At 32.4% G+C, this 25,202-nt stretch overlaps 3 protein-coding genes across 7 annotated transcripts; all 3 read right to left on the reverse strand.

The window, feature by feature from the left end:
• Positions 1 to 261: 261 nt before the first annotated feature.
• On the reverse strand, positions 262 to 10,153 carry LOC113861444 (BTB/POZ domain-containing protein FBL11). Of its 3 annotated transcripts, XM_027494255.1 has the most exons (19): positions 9,776 to 10,153; positions 9,636 to 9,686; positions 9,407 to 9,527; positions 9,071 to 9,212; positions 8,906 to 8,955; positions 8,193 to 8,281; positions 8,000 to 8,105; positions 7,575 to 7,611; positions 7,320 to 7,471; positions 6,139 to 6,703; positions 5,748 to 6,029; positions 4,643 to 4,788; positions 3,581 to 3,928; positions 3,001 to 3,244; positions 2,587 to 2,642; positions 1,895 to 1,975; positions 1,075 to 1,119; positions 903 to 971; positions 262 to 627 (listed from the first exon to the last, which is right to left on the reverse strand). In XM_027494255.1, exons 1-19 carry the CDS (start codon positions 9,946 to 9,948, stop codon positions 460 to 462), a joined length of 2,925 nt encoding a protein of 974 aa, XP_027350056.1. In that variant the 5' UTR covers positions 9,949 to 10,153; the 3' UTR covers positions 262 to 459. The 3 variants fall into 3 exon arrangements, with proteins under 3 accessions (XP_027350056.1, XP_027350057.1, XP_027350058.1); XM_027494256.1 differs by lacking the exon at positions 262 to 627 and having other exon boundaries at positions 903 to 999; positions 9,776 to 10,120; XM_027494257.1 differs by lacking the exons at positions 262 to 627; positions 903 to 971; positions 1,075 to 1,119 and adding an exon at positions 1,129 to 1,423 and having other exon boundaries at positions 9,776 to 10,120.
• Positions 10,154 to 10,741: 588 nt separating this feature from the next.
• On the reverse strand, positions 10,742 to 15,956 carry LOC113861558 (serine/threonine-protein kinase D6PKL1). The gene is made up of 3 exons (XM_027494458.1): positions 15,746 to 15,956; positions 12,988 to 14,994; positions 10,742 to 12,097 (listed from the first exon to the last, which is right to left on the reverse strand). Exons 2-3 carry the CDS (start codon positions 14,751 to 14,753, stop codon positions 11,254 to 11,256), a joined length of 2,610 nt encoding a protein of 869 aa, XP_027350259.1. The 5' UTR covers positions 14,754 to 14,994; positions 15,746 to 15,956; the 3' UTR covers positions 10,742 to 11,253.
• A 6,602-nt stretch (positions 15,957 to 22,558) lies between these two features.
• Positions 22,559 to 24,519, reverse strand: LOC113862988 (60S acidic ribosomal protein P2-4-like). Of its 3 annotated transcripts, none has more exons than XM_027496341.1 (3): positions 24,345 to 24,519; positions 23,982 to 24,211; positions 22,559 to 23,787 (listed from the first exon to the last, which is right to left on the reverse strand). In XM_027496341.1, the coding sequence occupies exons 1-3, from the start codon at positions 24,430 to 24,432 to the stop codon at positions 23,761 to 23,763; spliced, it is 345 nt and encodes a 114-aa protein (XP_027352142.1). In that variant the 5' UTR covers positions 24,433 to 24,519; the 3' UTR covers positions 22,559 to 23,760. The 3 variants fall into 3 exon arrangements, with proteins under 3 accessions (XP_027352142.1, XP_027352141.1, XP_027352140.1); XM_027496340.1 differs by having other exon boundaries at positions 23,982 to 24,238; positions 24,336 to 24,519; XM_027496339.1 differs by having other exon boundaries at positions 24,285 to 24,519.
• Between the last annotated feature and the right edge of the window lie 683 nt (positions 24,520 to 25,202).

Consider the following 25,202-nt stretch of genomic DNA (forward strand, 5'->3'; position numbering starts at 1 on the left):
ATTTAAAACGGAAATTGTGAAATTTTATCTGACAATCCTATGAAATCCAAATTATTGATGTGTTTTTGAGCTAGCTCGTGTAATGTTCTAAACCGATAAATAAAAGCTTACTGAAAACCTTTTTTTTTTAAATGTGATTTTTCACTAAAATAACAATGAAAAACAAACGCGCACGTAAAGCATTGTGAAGACGATTTGCTTAAAAGATAAATAAAAAATAAAAAAAGAGAGAGAGAGAGAGAGAGAAACAAAAACACGAATCATAATCGCAGTGCAAAACCGCTGACTTCTAAATAACTTGGCATCGTGTTGTCAGATGTTTCACTCCTTAATACAAAAGACCATCTTAATAACTAAGAATCTTACTTCCTGTCACCAAATTTCTTGTAAAACTAATCCATTATCATGAGCGGTGATGAGACCCCACAATTATCTAATTAATGCTCAGACATGTATTTACTAAAGCCTTTCCTTCACCACTGTTCTGATGAGATCTCTGCTGTTCCACACAAGCACCAAAGTTTCCACATGTACGGATCTTCTTTGAGCCCCTGGGAGATTAAAAGCACATCTTTGAGATTTGCATCTTGCTATCTTCACGGAACTCAGAGAGTATCTATCTGCAAACTGCAGCACACAAAAATATCAGAACAGCCCAGGGCTAAAACATATTCTTCATTCCATGTTGCCCTTGAATATGTGACGATCCTTAACGGATAACACTGGCTCAAACTTACCACACAATGCAAATTGTATCACAAAACTAAGTACGAAAGAATGAAACGTGAGTATGAATTATAACCACTAGACTTGCACCTTTATAACATTCCCCATAGATTGGGAGTACACTTAGCTGGTAAAATAACTAATTACAGAAGAGTAATGGTGCTGCACTGACTTACATTTGGAATGTCAAAATCACCTTCACTTGCATCGCATATATCCAGTGACAATTTTCGAAGCAATGGCATCTGTTAGTTATGACAGAAGATACAACATCTAATATCAAGTTTCCACCATTTTAGAGATTTTACAAAACCAAAAGGAAATAAATAAATAAAAGCAAAGTGCAACCTCAGAAGCGGCATGACAAATGAAGTTCCTGTGTAACCCAGGGCCCTGCATATGTATGGTAAAATCAATAGTAAATGACAGTTTCAATACATGTTTCAGAAATGCAGAGGGATCCACACAGAAAATGTTAGCTTCTCTTTTTATGCAAGGTGGGGAGAAAAATATAATTAGGATGTTAAACATACGATAGTATTATCTCATAGTCAAAGACGCATAGTATGCCTCATACTTCAGAGAGACAAGGGGTCTCTTAAAAGAGCAGAAAGAATGACATCTATGCTTTCAATTATATACTTTGATGATCAAAATCAAGAAGTTACCCCGCAATCATTCAAGGACATGTTTCGGTCTTCAAAACAAATAAATCAAAGAATGTTGCTGGAAAAAAAAAATGTGTACAGCAATCAACAAATTCATAACCGGCTCAAATACCATGTCTAGTACCAGGAGTCATCATGTGACATCAAGACGAGTAACAATCACATCAGATTATCTTTCTTTTTTATATAATAACAACAACAAAAACAATAACAATAACAATTAAATGATTAATGTTATATATGGTAATACACTTAGAAGAGTAATTCAAAAACTGCATTCTGGGTAGCAATGCAAGTATGCAACAAAAAGATGCTACATTAATTTAAAAGATGACTCGAAAATCTAAGACATGAAAATCAATTATCAAGTAAAAGAGTACTTTCTGACCCGAAAAAAGGCATGAATAACTTATCATCTGACCACCATTTGTAATTTCTATATGCATGCAAGATGCAATGAGTATTTTTTAAATAGAAAAAAAGGCAGATAGAAAGCTCACATTATGACGCAACAAGAGATCTTCAAGTGCTTTGCAATCATGAAGAGCAAAGACCCCATTAGCTGTTACTTCTCCGCAGTCCTAAACAATAGGCATCCTTGCTATCAAAATTTACATATAGAAACCTAGAGCATGGTACAATATAGCTTTATAACAAAAGAAGCTCATTGTCGAGTTATTAGCATTGGTTATTTTTATTGTTATTCCATATATAGGCCTAGTACAGTTGTAATATTATTTCCCTATTAGAAAGAAGACCTCCATGTCAGAGTGCAGTTACAAATGTTAGGATTATCTCTCCATGTCCCCTCTCTCAAGTTTATAATCCTGAATGATGTAACTATAACCATACACATCATCTAAACAACAGGCATTTGATGTATTAAAACAAATTAAAAAGAAATGAATTCCCACAGTCACATTATAAGCACTCCATCTCCACGTCAAGAAAATGAGCAGAACATTTTGAATTCCCAATACTGGAGACTGGTTTTTTTCCTCCTCTTCCTCAGCAAAAAAAAATTATACATTCTTATCAAATTTCTTAAGGCCAGAAGATGACAGCTGCAAAGCCACATATTCATATTTACACAAAAATTAACAGTTCTGTAAGACTATATATGATTATATATCAACATGTTATAACCATTCATGGGGTAATAAGTGTTTAAAAAGGGAGTAAGTTAGCAAACCTCTAAATGGATAGAGACCAAGCCTGGCCATCCACATGAAATTATCCAAAGAGAATCTGCAATGAAAAATAACAACAACTACAAACATGTAAATTATCACCAGTTGATTAAATTAGCAGTGACCAATCACTATGTTGTACTTGTACAAAAGAAATTTCACCATATTGATATTGTCCACTCTCCCCTTTAACTTTTTTTTTCCCTTTGTTGCTATTTGTTATTACTGAGGAATTCTAAATCTAAGTAGCAATAGGAAACAAAACAATTATTGAAATGGCATAGAGTGGCTGTTTGGTAATACTTTTATTATCTGGAGGGTTCAACTTGATCAAATTAGAGGCATGTGTTACAAAATCATATCCAATGAATGAAATCAAGTGCAGTTAATCATTTTTACAACTAATTAATCCTAACCTGAGTTAAGAAGAGGACATCCTAGCAATGAAAGCTCAACCAAATTTCTGCAATTTTGAGTTAGAACAACCAAGTCATCATTTGTCATCCATGGGGTTACTCTTTCAAGCCTCAACTTTCTAAGATTTTGCATGGGGAATTTGAAGCTTGACATGGATATATCACCAAAACAATAACACAGAGCTAATACTTGCAAGTTTATCAAGGATGTAACAAATTTTGTCACAGTAGTATCGGATATTACCTGTCAAAACCCAAAACAACAAAGAAAGCAACAAACAAAATTTTAGAAATGTGTTACAACAATTGAGAATCAAAAGCAGAAGCATAACATGAGAAACAAGCATTCATCCACAGATTCAAGAAGAATTGGAAAGACAAAACTTTAGCTATAATTGATGTGACTGATTCAAAGTATAACTTTGACTTGCCTGGTTGAATAATTGAAGGAAGTAATAATGATGGAACCTCATGGATTGTACATGTTGATTGGAAAAGTTTGACTACTAAATTAAGGAAAAATTTTCTCCATTGTTTTTCCATACTGTGAACCTCAAATCACAGGGAAAATAATTATTACCTGAAAATGAAGGATTATTGTTTCTAGCAAGGGACAGATTGCAGGTAATTGTCTCAAAGCATCTTCACCTAACATCGCACCTAAACCTATATTGATGGTCTTTAATGACATCAGTGCAGGTTCCAGAGCACTCAGATAGAAGGAAGAAAAGCCCCATCCAAATTCAATTTCTTCCAATCTACACATCTTTCCTAATTCAGTATGTAGTTCTTCATGCAAGAAGGAAAAGCTAGATTCTCTATTTTCAATACAACTGTCTCCTGGAAACAAATTTTGACAACTTCTTGCTTTCAGACACTTTAAACTTGGATTTCCATGAATAACAAACGCTAATGCAGCCCCAGAAATCTGCAATTTCACAAAATAAATATATATATATATATATATATAAATAAAATTGAAAATCCAAAGTAAACAATAGTTATCATGAAATTAATGACAGTATGGATGCAAAATACTAGATATATCACATATGTACTCCAAGGTGTTACAGTTATGCAAAATGTCTCTGTATATCAATCAAAATTTTTGGGGCAATGTTCTGTGATATAATGGTAGATTCTTGTACATTGATAAGCATAAAAGATATCAATTAAGCAGACAGGAGATATTTGCACACAAGGAGAATTTTTTTAACTAGAGACCATGAAATAGAACAACAATGAAAAAAGTACAAACCAACCAACTTTGACTTAGCTTGTATAATTAAAGCAAGCATGAAGGTTTATAATGTGTATTTAAGTAGTTAATGCTTCTAAAACAACAGATGGGATTCAAGGATATAACTTGTTTATTAGCCAATCTTCATGCAATTAAGGGAGACATATACATCATCCTTAATTATTTTAGGTGGAAAGTAACCCTGTAAGTCTTAACTAACATCTATCAGATCAAAAATAAACTTGCTGTTGTACATTAGAATGAAGCAAGCATTCCAACTACACTCCCTCAAGCTTCATCTCACTTTAAATTTTCAATAAAATTATAAGACATCAACAACTTCTACTGCCACTACAAAGATAAAGACAGAACATGCTGGATTCCACAAATTTGACAACAAACCTTGGTATTTGAAACATCAAGCATCTCCAAGGAACAACCTACAAAATTATAAAGTGCCTGATCAATCAGGTCAGTCTCTCTCAGGCATAAACTCCTCAAAGCTTTTGTTTGAGACATAAGCTCTACTAGAGATGATTCACAAATACCTACAAAACAACAATTCATCATATTTTTTTCAATGTAAAACTAAAAGCTTAGAAAAATGTAAAACATCCATCTCAAACCAACAGTACTTGGAGCTGTACAAGCTGTTTTCAATCATAAAGCATGATTTGGCCCCCTTTTATGCTTAAACAACAAATGATCAATAAGGCTGTCACTAAATTGAGTTCTTTCACCTCAAAAGTGAGGCAAAAGCTTGAAATAAAACGTAAAAATTGGTGGTCTGACGACAAACCAGAAGGCAGTAAAATGATAAATAACAAATGTATTAAGAACAGAAATATATTAGAGGTACTGTATTCTGCAATACTCACAGAGCTATGCTCCTATTCCACTACTAACAGAAAAGCAAAACTGACTCCCCACACTCTACTACCCATTCCCCTATAAAAGAGATACACGTGAGATTTCCAATTCTCACTTCTATTTCCCATTTAGCCCACTGCAACATCCCCCTCTTTTATTCCAAGCCCAAGGCGCATGACTAAGTTGGGTTGGACCAACTAATTCCTGAGGCCTTACAGCTGATCACCTATTTCCTCATGTAATGAAAGTTTTTAGGCCTGACATTTCAAGAGATCAGAAGAGTAATCCAGGCCCATACATCATTAGTACTTAACTAATGTATGCATAGTATCAAAAGCATATGTACAGCAAGGAAAATCTATATTTTTCACCATACCACATGAAAATAGGTAAGCCACACCATTTTCATTTATCAGTCATTTGATCTTTTTAAACCATCTTAAGATAAAACAAAGTCTAAGTGAGGTAAAAACGTTTACTATGAAATGCCCCAGTAACTTCTCAAAGTTAAAGACATATGCGGCCAGTAAAAGGTTTGAAAAACTTTTTTTTTTTTTTCAATTTATAGAACCCAAGTATTTACAGATTCATTTTGGCAGTTCAACCAAATAAACCAACTGAAAGAAACACAACTTACCCCGGCAGCCACCCATATGCAGTGTTTCAAAATTAGACACCACAGAATTTGAACGTTTATCTAAAGAATGTAGAGAGGGGAAGTTGCCACTATCTGAAATAGCTGAGCAAAGAGCTTGAACTGAATTTATCCCAAATGAAGTATCACAAACCACAATTGAGTTCAATTTTCTACATCTGCACATGAGATCTGATATGCCAATATCAGTGACAGAAATGCATCCTTTAATATTCAGGTGTTGTAATAAAACACAGAAATTTGAGATATAGTGGAGACCCAAATCTGGCAAAATAAAAAACAAATTATTGGATGTTAACAGACAAAAATATATAACCTAGAACAAAATTATTTATATCCAACATGAATTTTTTTCACCAGAAAAACCTCCTACCACTGACATCAGTTCTTCCTTCCAAGGTGAGTTTTGTGACATTAGAAAGCAAAAGTGGAGGTCCAAACTCATTAAACGACAGAGTTTCCACTGATTTATATTTAATGCTAGAGGTCTTCTCTGGTACCTGTGGTATCACAGCAGGACTAGATGATAGAACAGTAACTAATGCTGGTATCAGTGGGGTAATATCAACAGTCAGGTCAATTTCACAGACCAAAGGGCATTTCTCCAATAATTGTAGGAAACTGGTTGTTTCCATGTGCAAAAGATAAGTTGCTTTCAATATTCTTAAAGAAGGAAAGGACTTGCAGAAGCAATCAACAGCATGTTTAATAAGCAAATTTCGACACTTTGAGATATCCACCTCCTGCACTGCTTCGAAGGTAAGGGTTTCCAACATTTTTTGTGGGAACGCATATTTATCTCTTGCAGGATGTCCACAATTAATAAAGAACTGTTTTATAATCTTCTTTTGAACAGGATCTATCAGATATGATGGAGGGATGAGTGACAGAAGAAGTAATGTAGATGTTATTTGTGGACAATCAGATAGGTTCACTTTCTGCATACAATGGAAATTTATGTTACAAAAGCACAATAGCATTCTCAATAGATTATCATAGACTCCTTGCAGACAACTGAAATAAAGTTGGCAAATATATGAATACAAAACAATGTGTTTGACTAGCACAATTAGACAATGAAACCAAATGCCAGAAGGAACAAATAGATACTTTCAACGTAACATTGATCAATTAAGTGTCAAAAAATTGCCCCAAAGACATGGAAGTTAAGCAACTAGAAGAATTAAGAACCATATCATTAAAATGTTTTATGGATCCTTCCCTTGACATATTATATTTCTGTCCACGTCATCAAAAGAAATTAAAGATAGTATCATCTTTGTTCAAATATCCCTTGCACTTAAATTGGTATGGGCTAAGGATGGAGGGGAACTGCTGCTTCATTTTCTAATTTGGTGTAAAAATGTTCATATAGAGGCAATCTAAACCAATAATTAATAAAGCAAAATTCATGTAAGATAGTAATCAATTCTTTTTTTTATCCTGAGAAAATCAGGCAACATCGTAAATGCTAAGTATTAAAGGCTCCTTATCTCAAGCTAACATAGTCAACAAAGCCAAAATCATTTTGTGATTGTCAAGTATTAGAAATACCTTTGAATATTCTGTCAGCCGAATCCTGAGATGTTGCAAGTCACTATGCTCAAAAGTATCTAGCAAACCCATAGGTACAATATTTAGTAGTCTGAAAATTGAATCAAGGCTTTCCTCAGCCAGCTGCCTAAAATAAAGAGAGTTTCTTTTTCCTGTTAAACAAATAAAAAAATTACCTAACATTGTCTAGGAATTTCTGCATGAACAATAAACACTTTTCAAGGCTTCAGGTAAAAGCTTGAGAAAATGGTATACCTACAGCAAACCACAAAGGCAAAAGGCCCACACGAATCTGTTAAGAACCAAAAATAAAAAGTTATAAAAGGCTTAGTACTAATGGCACAATACTAGCATTTACCTAGATTATTAGTATTAATAGGAGAATTAGGGTTGTATTTTTCTAATCATGCCATCATAACATCTCACAATTATTCAGAGAACTATTTTTTTCCTTTCTATTTTTATCCTGTAATTTTAAAAAGAAACCTTGTCCATAAGTATCATATTGTTGACACTGACAACGTTCAGTAACAGAGTGAAGTTATATCCTTTTGTCTAGAAGATGGGGGAAAAAAATAGGATTTGCCAGCACCCTCTATGCCAGGAATTTTTCCAGAGACTGTATCGTTTATAGAATAGATTCAAGACCTGTATATCAATAATAAGGCATACAAACTCACTTGCTTTAGAATTTCATTGCAGTTGTCTTCAGTTTTGCTTGGCCTCTCCAAATTTTCCATGCTACTTTCAAGCCAGAGAAGAAGTGCATCAGATAGATGCATCTCACTGTCAAGATACTATAACATTAGAATCTTAAATTTACATAGTAAATTACATATATTGAATGAACCATTTTGTAAACAATCAACCAACCTGTCAACAGTCAAATGAGGGTGCTTCACTGAAGAGAACAGCAGGTCATATGGAAGTTTTCTAAAAAAATTGCTATACTTTGCCCACATCTGCAAAACAAGAAAATAAAAGAAAAATCATTGATAATGCCACATTTAATTTAATTTAAAAATAAAAAATTAAGAATAGCATAAAGCTTAAAAGAAATATTGCTGTTTGGTTTCCTGAAAAGTAACCCAAACCACTTTTAAAGCATAACCAAGCATCTAATGTATTTCAGATGACAGAAACAGGAAAAGAATTAAACCCAATTGATGTCCATAGATACAGGTTTCCAACAGTGGTATGAAAAGAAATGTCACTTGATGGCATCATATCATGCGGATGCAAAATAAACAAAACATACACACACAGACAAACAAATCCCTATAGAAAGGGCATGGGTGTGAGTTCATTTCTCAGTGATATCATATGTCTTTGGAATCCACATATCCTGAAAAGTCAACTCTAAGAAATAGTCACCAAAAGGATATCAATGTAACAATAATATAATAATGTCAGGACACTTGGAAAAATACTGCAGCAATAGTCCGATCAGTAGATCTGTAAAAGCAACTCATAAGATTCATTTTATGGGGAAACATAACAACGCATGATTAACAATTGAACAACCATTCGAAAGCATAAGGTTGTTGTTTATTGCCCAAGCCCTGGTGAAAGAGTTGAGTACATACAAAATTTCTTGCTAGGTAGCCCATACATAAGTGCAGGATAAAGTTGCTGGCTGCAAAAGCAATACATTAAAAAATTAGAATGAACCGTGCAATGCTATAGGAAAAAGTGAAAAAAATTGCTGAAGTTGAAAGTCAATCATTTTTTCCATAATAACAAAATTCTACCATGATCCAAGCCAAATTTCCAAATTTGGATCAAGTCCGCTATTTGTATTTGAGTAGATTGAAGTTCTTTGGGTGATAAAACCTCAGAAAGCCACGTCTCACACTTCAGGAGAAGTGTCTCCACTCCAAAATAAAGTGCACCCTGACACATACAAGATACAAAACACATTAGCCTATAATGATGAACAGACTAGATACAAATTTAACCTCCTCAAATAAAATAAAGAATCCAAACATTACAGCCACGGATTGCCTGATAAATGTGACAGCTTCTCTTGTACTAACACTATTAAACTAAAAAGAACGTTGATGAATAAGTTTTAAAAAAAAATGTACCTCATAAAGAGGTAGGACATTATCCATCGAAATATCCAATGCGCAGCCACACATATGCTTAAGAATTTGCAGAAATTCGCACACATTCCACTTGACAGTGATAGAGGCCAAGCACGATTCACTGTAGGAGTAATGAGAAGCGGAGTATACGCAAAAGCTCTTGAGATCGATTCAAAGATAACATGACGGGGAAAAGAAAAGAAGAATGTGAGATTCACATATTGTCTACCTGAAGCTCCCGCTGAGGAGGCCACGGAAATACAAAGATTGTTCAATGAGGCTGTTTGAAACAATAATCGCAGGCATGAGCGATGAATTAAGTTGAATTGTTTCATTTTATGGAGAAACAAAATGAAGGAAGTAACGAACCTATCGCGATGTGCCTGAACTTTGATCGTGTTGAAACTAAGAATGGTTGGGAAATCCCAAGCGAGGATATCTGTGGTCGACAGAAGAATCTCTTCGTTTAGGGTTTTAGTTGTTTCCATTTGATCAGTGTTAGTGCAAAGCAGGATAATGTGCTCGTCGTCCGAGACCTCCATGAAGGAGTCAATCACTACTCACTTCACCGGTGCCCGGAGCTGCTATGAATTTTATGCCGTTTGGAAAACTATCAAGAGAAGGGGTAAGGAAGCCCAAGTATTCTCACTCAAATTCAATGCCTAAAATTTGTGAAAAAAGATTTCTATTCACTTTTGGAAGAAGTTGATGAAGAAACTAGAATGATACATAATATGATGATGGGATACTGCTGTATACAAACGGCGATAACAAAATTTATTATCTAACAATTTTTAACTTTAGGAGGATAACAAACTAAAAAATGGAGAATTAAAATAAAATTTGATCATAATTATAATAATTAAAATATATATTTTATTAAATTAGATATATATTAAGTATTTTTTATACTTTTTTTTTATTAAAACATGATATAAATAAAGACTCATTAAATTCCATTATGTGAATCTCATATTAACTTTTAGGTATTATTTAAGTTTAATATTATATTTGAATTTTAATAAATATAATTATGTTAAATTAAAAAAAATTAATTTTGTATATTTTAACCTGTTAATAAAACCAAAAATTTAACTTTAACATGCTTATAAGTTATTAGGTACATATTTGTAATTTATTGAAAAAAATAAAAAATAATTAATATTAATATTTTGAGTGTAAATTGAAAATAAATACTAAGAGTAACGTTAACAATACATTTTTTAACATATTTTTTGTAACACATTTTTTATTCTTAATTATAATTTAGCAAAAACTAAAATTAAGTAAATTACATTTTTTTTATTTTTAAATTAATGTTTTTCTCTTTTTTTTAATTTTCAATAAATTTTAACTAATATTAAGAATTGAATTATATAAAGAAGTAATATGGAAAGTGTGTTTCGAGCGTTACTCTTAAAAAATTTTCTATATAAAAACCACACATCAAAATTTGATCGACGTGTTGATAATATCATTCTACTTGCTCTGTACAATAATAAACTTATATTTTGGTAAGCATTTGCATCTCAGGACTCATGTAATGCAATGGTGAGATCTAATTCCATCTCAATCCATTCAAGGCTGATGTTAATATGGCAGGACTGGTCTTGCCCTCTGGACATGAGCACGGAAAATTCAGATTGAGATCATTGACCGTCGAGTTGCCATATAACCTGAACCTCCTAATTAATAACTTCCAAATGCAAGACACTGATATATAAACAAAACTAATTTTCATGATAGACTATTAGGCTTACATATAAATAACAGCTCGCCGCAAAGAGCATGGAGCCATAAACATGGGAATCTAATACAGGAATGCCACTCTTGACAGAGTAGTGTCTTTAAAACAACTCGAATTCTACATGCTCTCCTGCTTTATACTCCAAGTACTTAGCACCTTTGACCTGCAAGTTCATCATGTCTGAAACTCCAAAATCACAATACTCGGGAATTTCTGGTGGGACAGAGCAGCGAATTAAGGCCCAGTTAAGGCCCTCGAAGAAGGGATGCTGTTTAATCTCAGCAGCTCCTTTCTCTGAACCCAAACGATTTTCAGGCTCTTTAACCAACAACCCTCTAATTAGATCTTTTGCTTGAAAACTAACAAAAGGGTCGTCAGGGAATCTAAGACTCTGCAACACCACGTTTGCCAATGTTTCTTCATTGTTAGAACCTTTGAAGGGTGTTCTACCGTATAAAAGCTCATAGAGAAAAACACCAAATGTCCACCAGTCAACGGCAGCTCCATGTCCCTCTTCTTTGATGATCTCAGGAGCCAGGTATTCATGTGTACCAACAAATGAGTTTGATCTTGCATCAGTGGGCTCGGCCACGAGCTGTGGCAATGATCTTACCTGGGCAGCATGATCAACTTTAAACTTCCTTGCTTTTGCAGCAGCAGGTAAGAATCTAGGGCTGAAGCATGGAACTTGACAGGATGGTTCAATGCAGAACGGCTCAATGCAACTTGATTGTGCACTTAGACCAGAAATTTTTGCAGGATCAACATCAGAAGATGATTTCAGAAGCGTTGGGCTGACAGCACACCTCAGTGACAGATCAAAATCAGTGAGCATAATGTGGCCATCTTCTCGAACAAGAATGTTTTCAGGTTTCAAATCTCGGTAAATAACTCCGAGCATGTGCAGGTACTCCAAAGCAAGGAGCACTTCAGCAACATAAAATCTGCAGAATACATGTATGGAAGTTTCAGAAACAGCCAATAGATGCTTCCAGTATATGGTATACAAAGAAATTATTATCAAAATGAATCATCAAGTAATTCAATCAATATTTCCTCCAACAACATAAAATCTGCAGAATACATGTATGGAAGTTTCAGAAACAGCCAATAGATGCTTCCAGTATATGGTATACAAAGAAATTATCATCAAAATGAATCATCAAGTAATTCAATCAATATTTGCTCCAACACCAAACAAAGGGCATCAAGAACAGAGATCCGACTAGTGGAGGACTGCCAGGTTTAGAAATACAGAGCGCAGTAGCATGGGAAGCTGGAGATTAAGTAGGTGGATACAGGAGGAAGATTACATTGCTGGCTGAATCATGGGCAAAGGAAACATGGTGCAACCAAGTTGCATCACAGCTGTAAATGTTTCATTGATCAGTAACCCGAGTCATGGACAGGATTTTATTATCTATCTGTTTCAAATCTATCAAATTTATAGAAAGAACAAAGTTTGAATACACAAACAATAGATAATTCCAAAGTAATTATGAAGCACAATCAAAGTGAAACAAACTACTGTGCTGACTTCATTTCATAACTTCTGAGATTTATAGAATCATATTTAATGAAGTGTATATATTATACAGAAGAAACATCTCAAAAACCTGTTGAATACACCAGATATGACATATATGCATGACAAAAATGAGAATGAGCACAAGAACACAACAACAATTGTGCAAATTATATATATATTTTTTTTACTAGGAAATATTTGAGCAGTTGAGAAATGGTATCGTTTATTGCCCTTTGCATATAACTTCAGACAAAATGCGAACTAAAATGCTAATATATTACTGGACATTTGCTCTTAGCATCTTACCTTGCTGCTGGCTCTGAGAAACTTCTACCAAGCTGCTTCTGACGCAGAACATGAAGATCTCCACCTGGACAATATTCCATGACCAGACATGATAGATTGTCTGATGTAAATTGCATATACAGTGTGGGAAGAAATGGATGATCCAGCATCCTTAATATTTCTCTTTCAGTTTGAGCTCTAGGAGTCTTCTTCCTTCTTTCCAAAAATTCATTGTCCATGACCTTAATAGCAAACAAACAACTTGTGCCAATTAGTTCGGCAAGATATACAGTTCCGATGTCTCCACAACCAAGTTTCTTTAAAAGATTGAAGTGTCTCAAGCCCAAGACTCCATGCTGCACTTGAGCATGTCGTATGGCTGCCCATCTAACATCCTTTGACATGTGAGGCCTGGTGCCACGACTTGAGCCACTTAAATTGCTCTCATCACTGGTACTGGTACTACTACTGTACTCACCCTGACTACTTTTTGAACTTTGTGAAAACTCAAGTTGCTCTTTCAACTTGGTGCTCTTCTTCACTTTTGCAGCTGTTTTGCTTTTATTACCACTTGTTGAAACCAAACCATTTGAACCAGATTGCACATTACTCAAGTTTACTCCATTTCCAGGACTAGTAGAGTCCGATGCCATAATATCTTGGTTTTTTTCATCACTTGTATTTTCTAAAGCACACCTACATCTCTCACAAACCAGCCGAGGTGTACCAGCAACTGGCTTATTAACTTCAATAAATGTAGGACCACTTAAATCTGAATCTGAATCCTCCTTTAGTTTCTTCTTACTCATGTTCTTGATGACTGATTTAACTGTACGGGGAGCATGGCGTGGCAGCTTGTTAACTCTGTTGCCATTTACAGAAGTAGATGGAGAAGAAGATGCTGTTTGCAACCTACCTTTCCGCCCTGTATTTGACACAAGCGCTTTATTTCCTAACTTTTTAGGGGAAGATACATTTTTGGGCAGCTCTAATTTGCTTCCGAGAGTATTATAAAGAGATGGAGAAGAAGCAGAAGCGTGTTCTACTGTTTGAACAGGTACCACTCGTGGTGATTGAACCCCGATTTTACTTGATGAGCATGCCAAACCACTTCGGATCAATGAAATCCCAGAATCATTTTGAGTAGTTGCAACCGCAATATCACAAGACGAATGAATGTTTTGGCTCAACGATGTGACTTGTGCAGTTTGATGAGACGGGGAGATTTTCTTCAAGGAAAATGATTTGCTTTCTTCTGGCACCTGAGATATTTCAATTTGACACCATTTGCTCTCAACAGAGGAAGACCCAGATCGACTGGTTTCTGCTACAACTGAATTGTACAATGTCTGTATCTTTCCAACCTCTGATATTCTCGGAGAAGCTGTTGATTTTGATAATCGTTTCGTAGCAGCCATTTCTGATGCCTTAGATATACACAGGTCTCTTAATGCTTGTTTCAAATTAACAGGCTCAGCAGCTCCAACTCTTGGGGACCGAGAAACGCCCATTGTCATAGGCTTTTTTAATGCATTTTTCAGTTTAGGGCTTGTACCATCTTGTAAAAGGCCCAAATCCCTTGATGAAGATTTAAGAGAAATTGATTCAAACAGTTTATTAATATCATCATCTAGATCATTCTTGTATCCCAGTTTCAGCATTGAAAGTTTCTGATTTTTCTCAGATGTGCTACATTCAGAATTGGACTGATAAATCCCAGGAGCTTTCCGTGTATTTAGCTCCTCCCTTGCTTCAACTATTTCACAAGTGCCAGAGTATGAACCCATTACAAGACCAATTGCTTAGCTAACTTAACTCTTTCATCGTGGATGCAACTCAAAACTCGATGCCTCAAGTCTCTACTCACTACTACACTTCACATAGAGGGTATCAGACACCATAAAATCACAACTCAAGGAAAAAGAACCCAGAATCCAACGTCCAGAATCCAAACCATTCTTTGGTCAAATCAAATTGAAGTCTGAATGGTACATCAACTCAGTCTACCAGCTAAATGGCATTTGAAACCTGATATAATGCCAAACATTTGAAAGCATTAGCAAACCAAAACATAATATGAAAAATGTAATTTAAGCAAGAACAAGGGAAGGAAGTTGAGTTGACAGATAATGTGAGATACAAACAAGTGTAAGGAAACTTGTAAATTAACCTCCCACAACCACATTCTTTTCCCCTTCCCCTTCATTTTCCTTTCAATCCTTCCCCTCTCAACTCCCAAAACTATCCAAATCAAGGCCCTCCATTATCTTATCTTTCTAAAAGCGTTCAGAAACCAATCAATTAGCAGCAGATCGGAACAAATGCTGAGCCAGGCGAAGCTATAAGGCAGTTCTTCTTCATATTTAGCACCACATTATCCTATTAACAAAGGAAGGCGAAGTCCTATGAATTCAGGATCGGTTCGTTTCCCAAAAAATTGACCCCAACCAAAAACTCGCTTAAAAATTAAATATAAATAAATATACACACACAAACACACACACACGAAGATGAAATACAAATCCAGTATCATCCAGAATGTGCAACCCAGCAACAACTACTCCGTTTTCATATCCAAAACAGTTTTAAAGTAAAACAACTCAAACCACAGAAGAAAAAGTCGAAATCCGAGTAAACAGGTGCTGAGGTGTACCGTATAAACGAACGGTGTTGACCACAGTGAAACAATGTTCTACATAGGCATACATATTGGGACAATGAGTTAGCATTAAAGCAAAAAAGGTATGATTAGAGGGTGTAATCGGAATCGAAGAATTACCAGCAAGTGGAAGCAAAGGATAAAAGAGAGGGGTACATTGACGACGCTGCAGCTTCAATTCAGCGAATCCGTAGAAACAAGAATGAAGAAAAAAACCCTAGACTCGAAACGAAGCAATGGAGGAAAGCTCGGGTAAAGAGAGAGAGAGGAGCAGAACGTAGTATGTTTCTGTTCCGTTTTCAGCAATGCCACTGATTGTTTGTGCAGACACGACCCCACCCATGCCACTCAGAATGCAATATATTAAAATCAAAATTCGAATATGTAAATTAAATACATTCTTCACGTAAGAATTAAATAAAATAAATGTTGAAAAGATTGTACATAGGAGAATGTATCATCTAATGTGGAAGGGTATGGAGGGAATTAAATAAAAGATTGTTTGTCCTGTATTGACTATTCATGATGGTTTCCCATGCACGCGGTCTTTTATTTAATAATGTCTCCCATTTGAAAATTGAGATATTTTTATCTTTACTTTTTATAATTTTTTTATTTATCAAATAAAAAAAACATTACTCCCTGTGACATTAGAAAAGGTCAAGTTTTTGGTTATTGGCTTCTTGTAAGATTTAAATGATGCTTCGTTTTGATTTGATTTACGTAAATTTAAATAAATTCATTATTTTGGAAAGCCGTAATTTGAAAGCAATGATGAGAAGGCAATTAGTAGTCAAATGAGAAATGAAAAGCTGCAAGGAATCCCATTTTTACTTTTCCCAACGCAAAACTTAATCATCTTGTTAATCATTCTTCTCCCCATTGCTTTTCTTTTTTTCTTTTTAACTCTTACTTCTACCCAAAAATTGTGTTTCTTTTTTATTTGTATAAACCCTTCCCTCAACAAGTCGTCATCTTGAAGCAACCATGAATGTTGTCAAATGAGACCTCCAACTAATATATCACAATCATGCTTCTTCACTCAAACGTCCAACCACTCCGTTGGAGATAGTCAAATTTGAAGAGAGAAATTTGAGTTTCTCTTGTTGGAGTGAAACTTGAGAAAAGTGGGAGAGATTTAAATAAATAAATTTAGTTCACTACGACAGTTTGATCTATTTCATTGGTCTTATGAATTAATCCCCATGAAATTTATTCAGCTTAATTTGTAAATTTAAGTTTTAGAGATAATAAATACAATTGTATTAAATAGAATTATTCAATAAAGGATATCTATGTTTAATTAAATTTTGATTTAGTTTAAGTTAATTTAATTTCATTCGATCAAATTTAATCATTTAAGTTATAGTGTATTAATAATAGCAAAAAAAAATTAAACTCATAAACTAATATCATTCTATTATTTGTCTTAATAACAAAACTAAAGAAAAAAAAACATGTTTAATGTATATAAAATTCTTGCTAATGATTGGCTTTTGAAACCAAACAATTTTTACAACCCTTAAACAAATAGAAAAATTAGTGACAGAGGAGTCAAGTTGAATAAAAGGTGGATTGATTTTGGTGACTAATCAGAATCTCACCTAATGGTAGTTCACCTGATTATATAGAACATGTCTCAAAATCTAAAAGTATATAAACCAACAGATCAAAGATTTTGTTTTTTTCTCTTATGTTATGTTATGTAACAGTACTGAGACCATTTGACATAACGGAACAGAATCAGGACATAGAGATTATATGAGCAATCATGCGAGCCTCTGGAGAAGATATTATACAAATAAAGATTTTTCTTTACCTTCCCTCAATAATTGCTCAAAACATTGAAAGCGAAAGCAGGATTTCTGTCAAAAATAATTTAATTGTTGTGATCCTACGCAATTCTTGTCCCAACCACACACTACAATTCAAATCGAAATTATCAATGGAATCACTGTGCCCCCTTCTTCCGTGCAAATGGTTAATTGGTTATATAGTAATTGGTAAAAAAATTTGCTCATCTTCAAGTTTAACTTCTAGACTTTAAACATTTAAGTTATACTCTTTCAAGGGGATAAAAATGTTATTATTTTCTTATCACTGATTATTTGTTAAAAGAAAATGTTCCATATAGTCTTGAGTCTATGTTAGTTGAAGTGGGCGATACCAAATTGCCCCAAGGTATTTTAGTTAGTCGGCACTCCTACTAATCATAATCCACTCACAACTTTTGTTTTTGGTCAAACACTAACAACTAAGATGGGGTTTTTCATGAATGTCCAATAAGTGATATTGATATTAGAGCCCAAAATGTTTTCGAGGTCCATGATCTAAGGGAAAAAATCTGGAACCTTGGACGAGGAGATCATACAAAACGAAAGTAAGATAGGTGAGAGAAAGTTAGTAACACACATTTTATCATAATTTTTTTATATACTTTTAATTTTTATGAGTAAAAAATAGTGATGCTTACCTAATTTTTATATTTTTAATAAATTTTAATTAATAGTTAAAAGTATTTTAATTTTTTTTATATTATCTCTTTCCTCTCTCGTTATTATTTAATGACAACATACTTTTTATTATTATATATCAATTTTTCTAACAGAGTCTAAAAATACATAATAAAAAAATTGTATTTTTTCATAATTAATATTACAAAATTTAATACAATGTTAGTAAGTCTCTTAGCTCAGTTTTACATATTTAAGGCTTCATTTTGTGAAATGCTAAAAAAAAATTATTCTTAAAATTATGTTTAAGCTCTAATGAAACATTTAGGTAACGTTTGGTTTAGAGAAACAAATAATGAGACAGAAACATGGAGGCACGCGTCTTGCTAGAAAAATAGAGATACAAAAGGACACGTAAGACACAAATTCGAAACACATCAATGTATCTTATAGAATAACAGACATTGGTGTCCTAACGCTAGGGTCATATAGGCTATATTTTTTAAAATCAAAATACTCTTGATAATTTTACAAAATTACAGACACTATTTTTAATATGTTTTGTCTCTTACATCTAAACATAATACAAAACGCAATACATAACATTTTATCTTCATTTCTAAACATAATTCACAAGCATAAACATTAGTATCTCTATTCTTCATTGTTTAGGGACAATATCCAAATACTACCTTATATATGCATGTTTTAAGTTTAAAAATACACACACATGTATATATATATATATATATATATAGAGAGAGAGAAAAAAAAAATTTCAAGTGAAAGGAGTTTGTTATTATGAGAAGTGAAAGACATTAATAATGACCATTAGATCAAAATAAAGAGTTTAGATTTGATGATACTATCTCACTATTCACTTTCTTATCTCTCTTACTAATGACCATTATTAATATATCTCACTTAAAATGATCCATATATATATATATATATATATATATATATATATATATGTGTGTGTGTGTGTGGAGAATAATCTTTTTATACCAATGTAAGTCTAAAAATTCTTATACTAAATCTGAACCTTTCATTTAAATTACATCTAACGGTAAGTGAAGTAATAAATTATAACTCGTTAAATATAAATTAAATGAAATATTCAGATTTAGTATAAGAGTTTTTAGACTTACTTAAAAAGATCTTGCCCCTATATATATATATACACGCGCATGCATATAAATTTAAAACCATTATAGGATGCATTATTTTATTCTTTTACATCTATTATACACATTTAAAGTTATTTTAATCAATATAATTCAAATAAGTAATTTTTTAAAAAATATATCATTTAAAACAAAAACATTCAACCATAAATCACATATATAATATTTTTTTCAAATTAAATTAATTTAAAATCAAATTTAAACATTCAAAATTTTATTTTATCAATTACATTACATCTGGTGTATATTTAAAAGGCTAATAATAAATTGATGAAACAACGAAAACGGTACAAGATATATTCAAAGAAATGGAATAAGAACAAATGTAAGTATGATTTGCACATGGGTGTGTTGGGTAACCTTTACTTTGGTTGAAAGGGACGGTTGCAAGATTTGTCTTCGAAGGCGAAGGTACACACAACTTGAGAGTGGGAAAGCAACGCTACTTCCTCTCTCCAGAAGAAACAAGGACTAGAACTACGCTGCAAGCCCTTCAACTCTCACCTTTTTAGTTTTGGACCTTTGCTTTTAAGTTTCAAATAATGTTGTCTCCAGTTCGTAGTAAAAGCTGACTCCAAAATAAAACTATAGTAATGGGATGGTCCTTCACAGTATCCCCTGCCCCCGCACACGGTTGATTGCTTCTTTCACTCATGTTACTTATTTAAAAAAAAGTATAAATATATTTTATTAAGTTTTTTTAGTCTATATTATGGATAATTTTAGTTTCTTAATTATTTTGAGTCAATAAAAATTTTATATTTTTAAAATTAAATAAGTTTGATTTAGTCATGTATCTTTTTTATTTAGAACCTTTAATTTTTCTTGTCAATTAAAAGCTTCAAAAATTAGAAAAACATAAATAAATTGTTAATGATCTGTTTTGTTATTTTATTTTTTTGGCAATCGATAAATAAATTGCAATACAGAAGGTAGCAACCCCACAATATCAGCAAGAGGCCTCATGTCGGCCTGGCCTAAGAAGTTTGGACCGGACTCGGTTCTTCGGCCGATGCAAACTTATTTAAAATTGCAATCCACGAGAACATACCGGTTACCCAATAAAATGACTACACAAGCCTTGTTCATTTGTTTATTATAAACTTTTATAGCTTATCTAGTAATTTAAAATTTTGACATTATCATAGATGTTGCAGTGCCACGAAATTTTACATCTGCTATTAGCTGCATTCTACGTGGGAAACTATGCAAATAAGGGTGGTATCTTTATCTTTATACATATAAAAGTAAATAAATTTTGGGGAGAAGTTTGTCTTCTTGTATTAATTTTCTACAATTAATATATTTACCTTTCTTTTGTAACTTTAATATTAATATATTACTGCATTTATTCTAAATTTTTAGGAAGGTTTATCTTTATAATTAGATTAATTTAGTGCAATTAACATATTTATCTGTTTTTCTAACTCTATTATTAACATATTAATGTATTTATTTTTGTAAATTAATAATTTTATATATTTGAAAGGTCAAGCATGTTATATTTTAATATGTTATATATAATGAAATGCTTTTAATATAGACAGATGTAAATCAATAATAAAGAAAAATAAATTATATTTTATTTAGTATATATAAAGGTGAGTACAAATTATTTATTTAAAATAATAATTTTACAAAATGTCACCTACAACTTCAACGCTTTCTAAAATATGATTTAAAATAATATTTTTACAAATTTCAATATTTGATATTTGATTAATGAGAAATAATAGAATGAATAATAAGAATTAATGAGTTTATATATTCGAAAGGACATGCAACAATGAAATGAATAAAAATTAATATTAATTTAGTGCAATTAACATACTTACTTTTTTTTTAACTTTAATATTGACATATTAATGAATTTATTCTTAAAAAGTTTACAATAATTTTGAATTTTAATATTAATAATTTACTTTAAATTTTATTATTAGAAACTAATAATTGGTATTTGAATAATGAAGAATAGTGGAATGAATGAATAAGAATTAAATAGTTTATAAATTTGAAAAGTCATAGAACAATAGAATGAATAAGAATTAATATTAATTTAATGTAATTAGTATATTTATTCATTTTTTAACTCTAAAATTAACATATTAATGTATTTATTCTTATAAAATTTAAAACATTTTCAAATTTTATTATTAATAGTTTACTCTAAATTTTAATTTAGTGCGATTAACATATTTACGCATTTTTTAAACTTTAATATTAACATATATTTGATTAATCAGGAATAATAGAATGAATAATGAGAATTAATGAGTTTATATATTCGAAAGGTCATGTAACAATAAAATGAATAAAAATTAATATTAATTTAGTACAATTAATATATTTACCTATTTTTTTAACTTTAATATTGACATATTAATGAATTTATTCTTGAAAAGTTTACAAAGAGTTTATAAATTTGAAAAATCATAGAATAATAGTTTACTCTAAATTTAATACAATTAGTATATTTATTCATTTTTTTATAACTTTAAAATTAACATATTAATATATTTATTCTTGCAAAGTTTAAAAATATTTTCAAATTTTATTATTAATAGTTTACTCTAAATTTTAATTTAGTACAATTAATATATTTATATATTTTTTAAACTTTAATATTAACATATTAATACATTTATTCTTACAACATTTAAGGCAGAACAATAATCAGTTATAAATAATCAATTTTTATTAATAATAATTAATATGTACAAATTAATTTCAAACTTTAAAATAACTTAAATATTATCATAAATAGTTTATAAAATTATTTTTTATAATTAATAATTATAATATTATATTATGACATAATAACACATCTGTATATCGCCCGGGTCATCTTACTAGTAAGTCATTAAAGGAAACGTTGCTGTTAAATTCACAGCTAATTATGATGGAGAGGAATGGTTGCAACTCGCAGGTGATCTCTAAACTCCACGGATGGGATGCCATTTTAAGTTGCTAGCCAAACTTTAGCATGATTTCCTACCCCCATTCAGGCAAAAGAGAAGGGTGAAATCAAGGTCAGTGAGACCACATCCAGTGGTTTCGTAGTCTACAAATATTACCCAAGAAAGTAATTAATGAATCATGTAAACGTTTACCATGACGCCATTAATTGTATTGCTTGCAGACTGATTCCTTCTCCAAAACAAGCATATTGATGTATACACCATGGGTGATATTGCTATTTTCCCTTTGAAATTGTATGGTGAGCTGAGAAGAGTTGAACAAGTTGATCACGATCGCAAATCAGCTGAATGGAACAGCAGTTTTTCTCAAATTTCTGTTTCTCCATTTATGCTAAAAAACTTGAACATACCATTTACACGCTAAAGGCCCTTTTGACCGTGGCATTCATTTTCCTAAAAGTGACTACTAATCATATTTATCCTTTGAAATGTTAAAAAAAAGAAAAAGATTTATCCCTTCATGAGAGTCTCTTGTTAAGCATCATGCTTGCTGATGTCATCACATTTTGTGCGTGTTTTGTTCATCGTAGACCATCAAAGCAACTGAAAATGGGAAAATAGTTGAGTATGATAGCCTTCCATACCTTTATTCCAGTGCATTTGTACTGCCTGGACAATTATGGCGACAATGTCCGTGAGACAGTGCTATTTGGAGGCAAACAACAATCCAGAATTTACCAAAGCCTAAGTTTTGGACATTGTGACTGAAAATAGGGGAAACTTGTGCAGGTGTTTTGGGGGTGGAACCAAAGTTGCTAGCTCCAGCCTCGGGCAAAGAATTTGGACTTTCCTTTGCTAGTTGAATAATATACGTCTTCTTGTGCCCTTGGCCCATAAAATACGAAAGAATCTCTTTCGGAAGGACACAAATTTTTTGTGGTTATATGGCAAGCGGAAAATTTCTTTAAAAATTTTATATCCGACTTCAAGGAATACATGCCTAGTAGTTTATCTACACCTCTCTCTCAACCTTTTTCACCATACTTACTCCTGTTATTAAACAACCATGTGTAAGTAGCTTCGTTACGCGTAGTTTCATCTGTGTGCATTCTTGTTTTCATACTACTAAACATGAAATAATCATTCATCTGGACATACTATAGCCATTACTTCCTATATTTCAAGTAGGATCTCACAGCCAAATCTTTTATTTTTTGTACCGCATGATTTGTTTCACCAATACTAGCCAAAGTAGTCTTCAATATCATCCACCATTCAGTGACACTGAAAAATTTTGATCGTGTGAATTTCAATTGAATAAATAACCCCTATTAACTCCAATCGATAGACACATACACTGAATTCCAATAAAGAAAGTGTCTAGCATTAAAGTAAACATGAATTCCATAACATCACGAAACTTCCATAACATCACGAACGTAAACAATATTAAGCCGAATTCTTTCACACAGTTCTCTGGCATGAATACTACTTTAACAAAAAAAAAATATAAAATGCAAAACTAAAGTACCCTAAATTGGTAATATGTTCTGAACCAAGGGTGAACAGCTTACCAATTAATCAAATAGACTGAAACCCATATCCTGCATCACAAAAAGAAATAAAAACGAAACAATAAGACACTGCTCAAATAATCCAAGCCATTACCGTATACTATATGACATAACTTCAAAAATAAACAAAACGACAATAAACGGAATTGACATATTTGCGTTTAATCCAAATCCAACCAACTAGAACTGTTAAATACATTAAAAACAAAAAGGAAAAAGCTTACGTCATCTGATTCCTCCTTCTCCTCCACCTTTTCCTCTTTCTTCGATTCGGCAGCGGCCGGAGCACTACCACCACCTCCTCCGGGAGCAGGGGCCACGGCAACGGCGGCTCCACCGCCAGAAGGCACGGAGGCTAATTGTTCCCTACCGGCGGCAATAACCTCTGCAATATCTTTGCCCTTCACTTCGGACAAGAAGTTACTGATATTGTCATCATTCGCTTCTGCTCCAACTGAACATCGAAAATTCACAGTCAAACCAAATGATATTGAAATTAAGTTCGCGATTGTGAACAAATGAAGCACTTGAAATAAATCTGAACGGTGATTGAAAATACGAAAACGTTGCAATAGAGAAGAGTGTACCAGCGCCAAGGATGTCCCTTAGGTCATCGGCGGAAGGGGCAGTGTTGCCTCCCAAGACAGCGAGCAAATACGCAGCGATGACTTTCATTTTGCAGAAGAATGGGCGATTTGAGAGTGAAGTTGTGAAGGTGAAGGAAGAACCGATGTGTCTGTAATTTTATAAATAGGGTTAGGGTTCGTTTTGGCACAAAAACACCGATAATTGGGTTCTAGGGTTTTTGGTTTTATTACCCGTATCCTCGTATGGTCTATTGGATCGGATCCGAAAAATTTTGCGTCACATACAAGTCGGCCTTGATAAGCCCATTATGGAATGGGCCTTCTTCACTAAAAGAATTTGGGAAATCTTTTTTGTTTACTACTTTTAGAATTTAATTTTTGAAATTATGTTTAATGTATTTTAAGAAATTTATTTAATTTATAAATTTTTTTATGAAAGTGAATTTTTACGTTTTAAAAATTAAATTTAGGATTTATTTTTAAAATATTATTCCTTAAATTTAGTAAATCCTAAATTAGTCAGCTGATAGTACTTTTTTTCATATCAGTTTTAAAAGTATTATTATTTTAATTTATTTTTATATAATACTCGTATTACATAAGAGATGTGCTGGTGCAAAAAAATATTTTCAAACAAAATTAACAATCGAGAAAAATGTTATTAATTGTTAATTAAGGAAACTTTGTTTTAATTAGAAGAAAAAAAGTAAAGAAGCAATACAGGATTAATGATTTAAAACTTAACATATTATAATATAATGTTGTTACGAAAGGATTAATGTTAGCTACATTAATGTTAAAAATTATTTATTATTTTAAAATATAAATATATGATCAATATTATATTATTTATAAAAG

Source organism: Abrus precatorius, unplaced genomic scaffold (genome assembly GCF_003935025.1).
Source record: "Abrus precatorius isolate BTA unplaced genomic scaffold, Abrus_2018 Scaffold3, whole genome shotgun sequence".
Classification (NCBI taxonomy): domain Eukaryota; kingdom Viridiplantae; phylum Streptophyta; class Magnoliopsida; order Fabales; family Fabaceae; genus Abrus; species Abrus precatorius.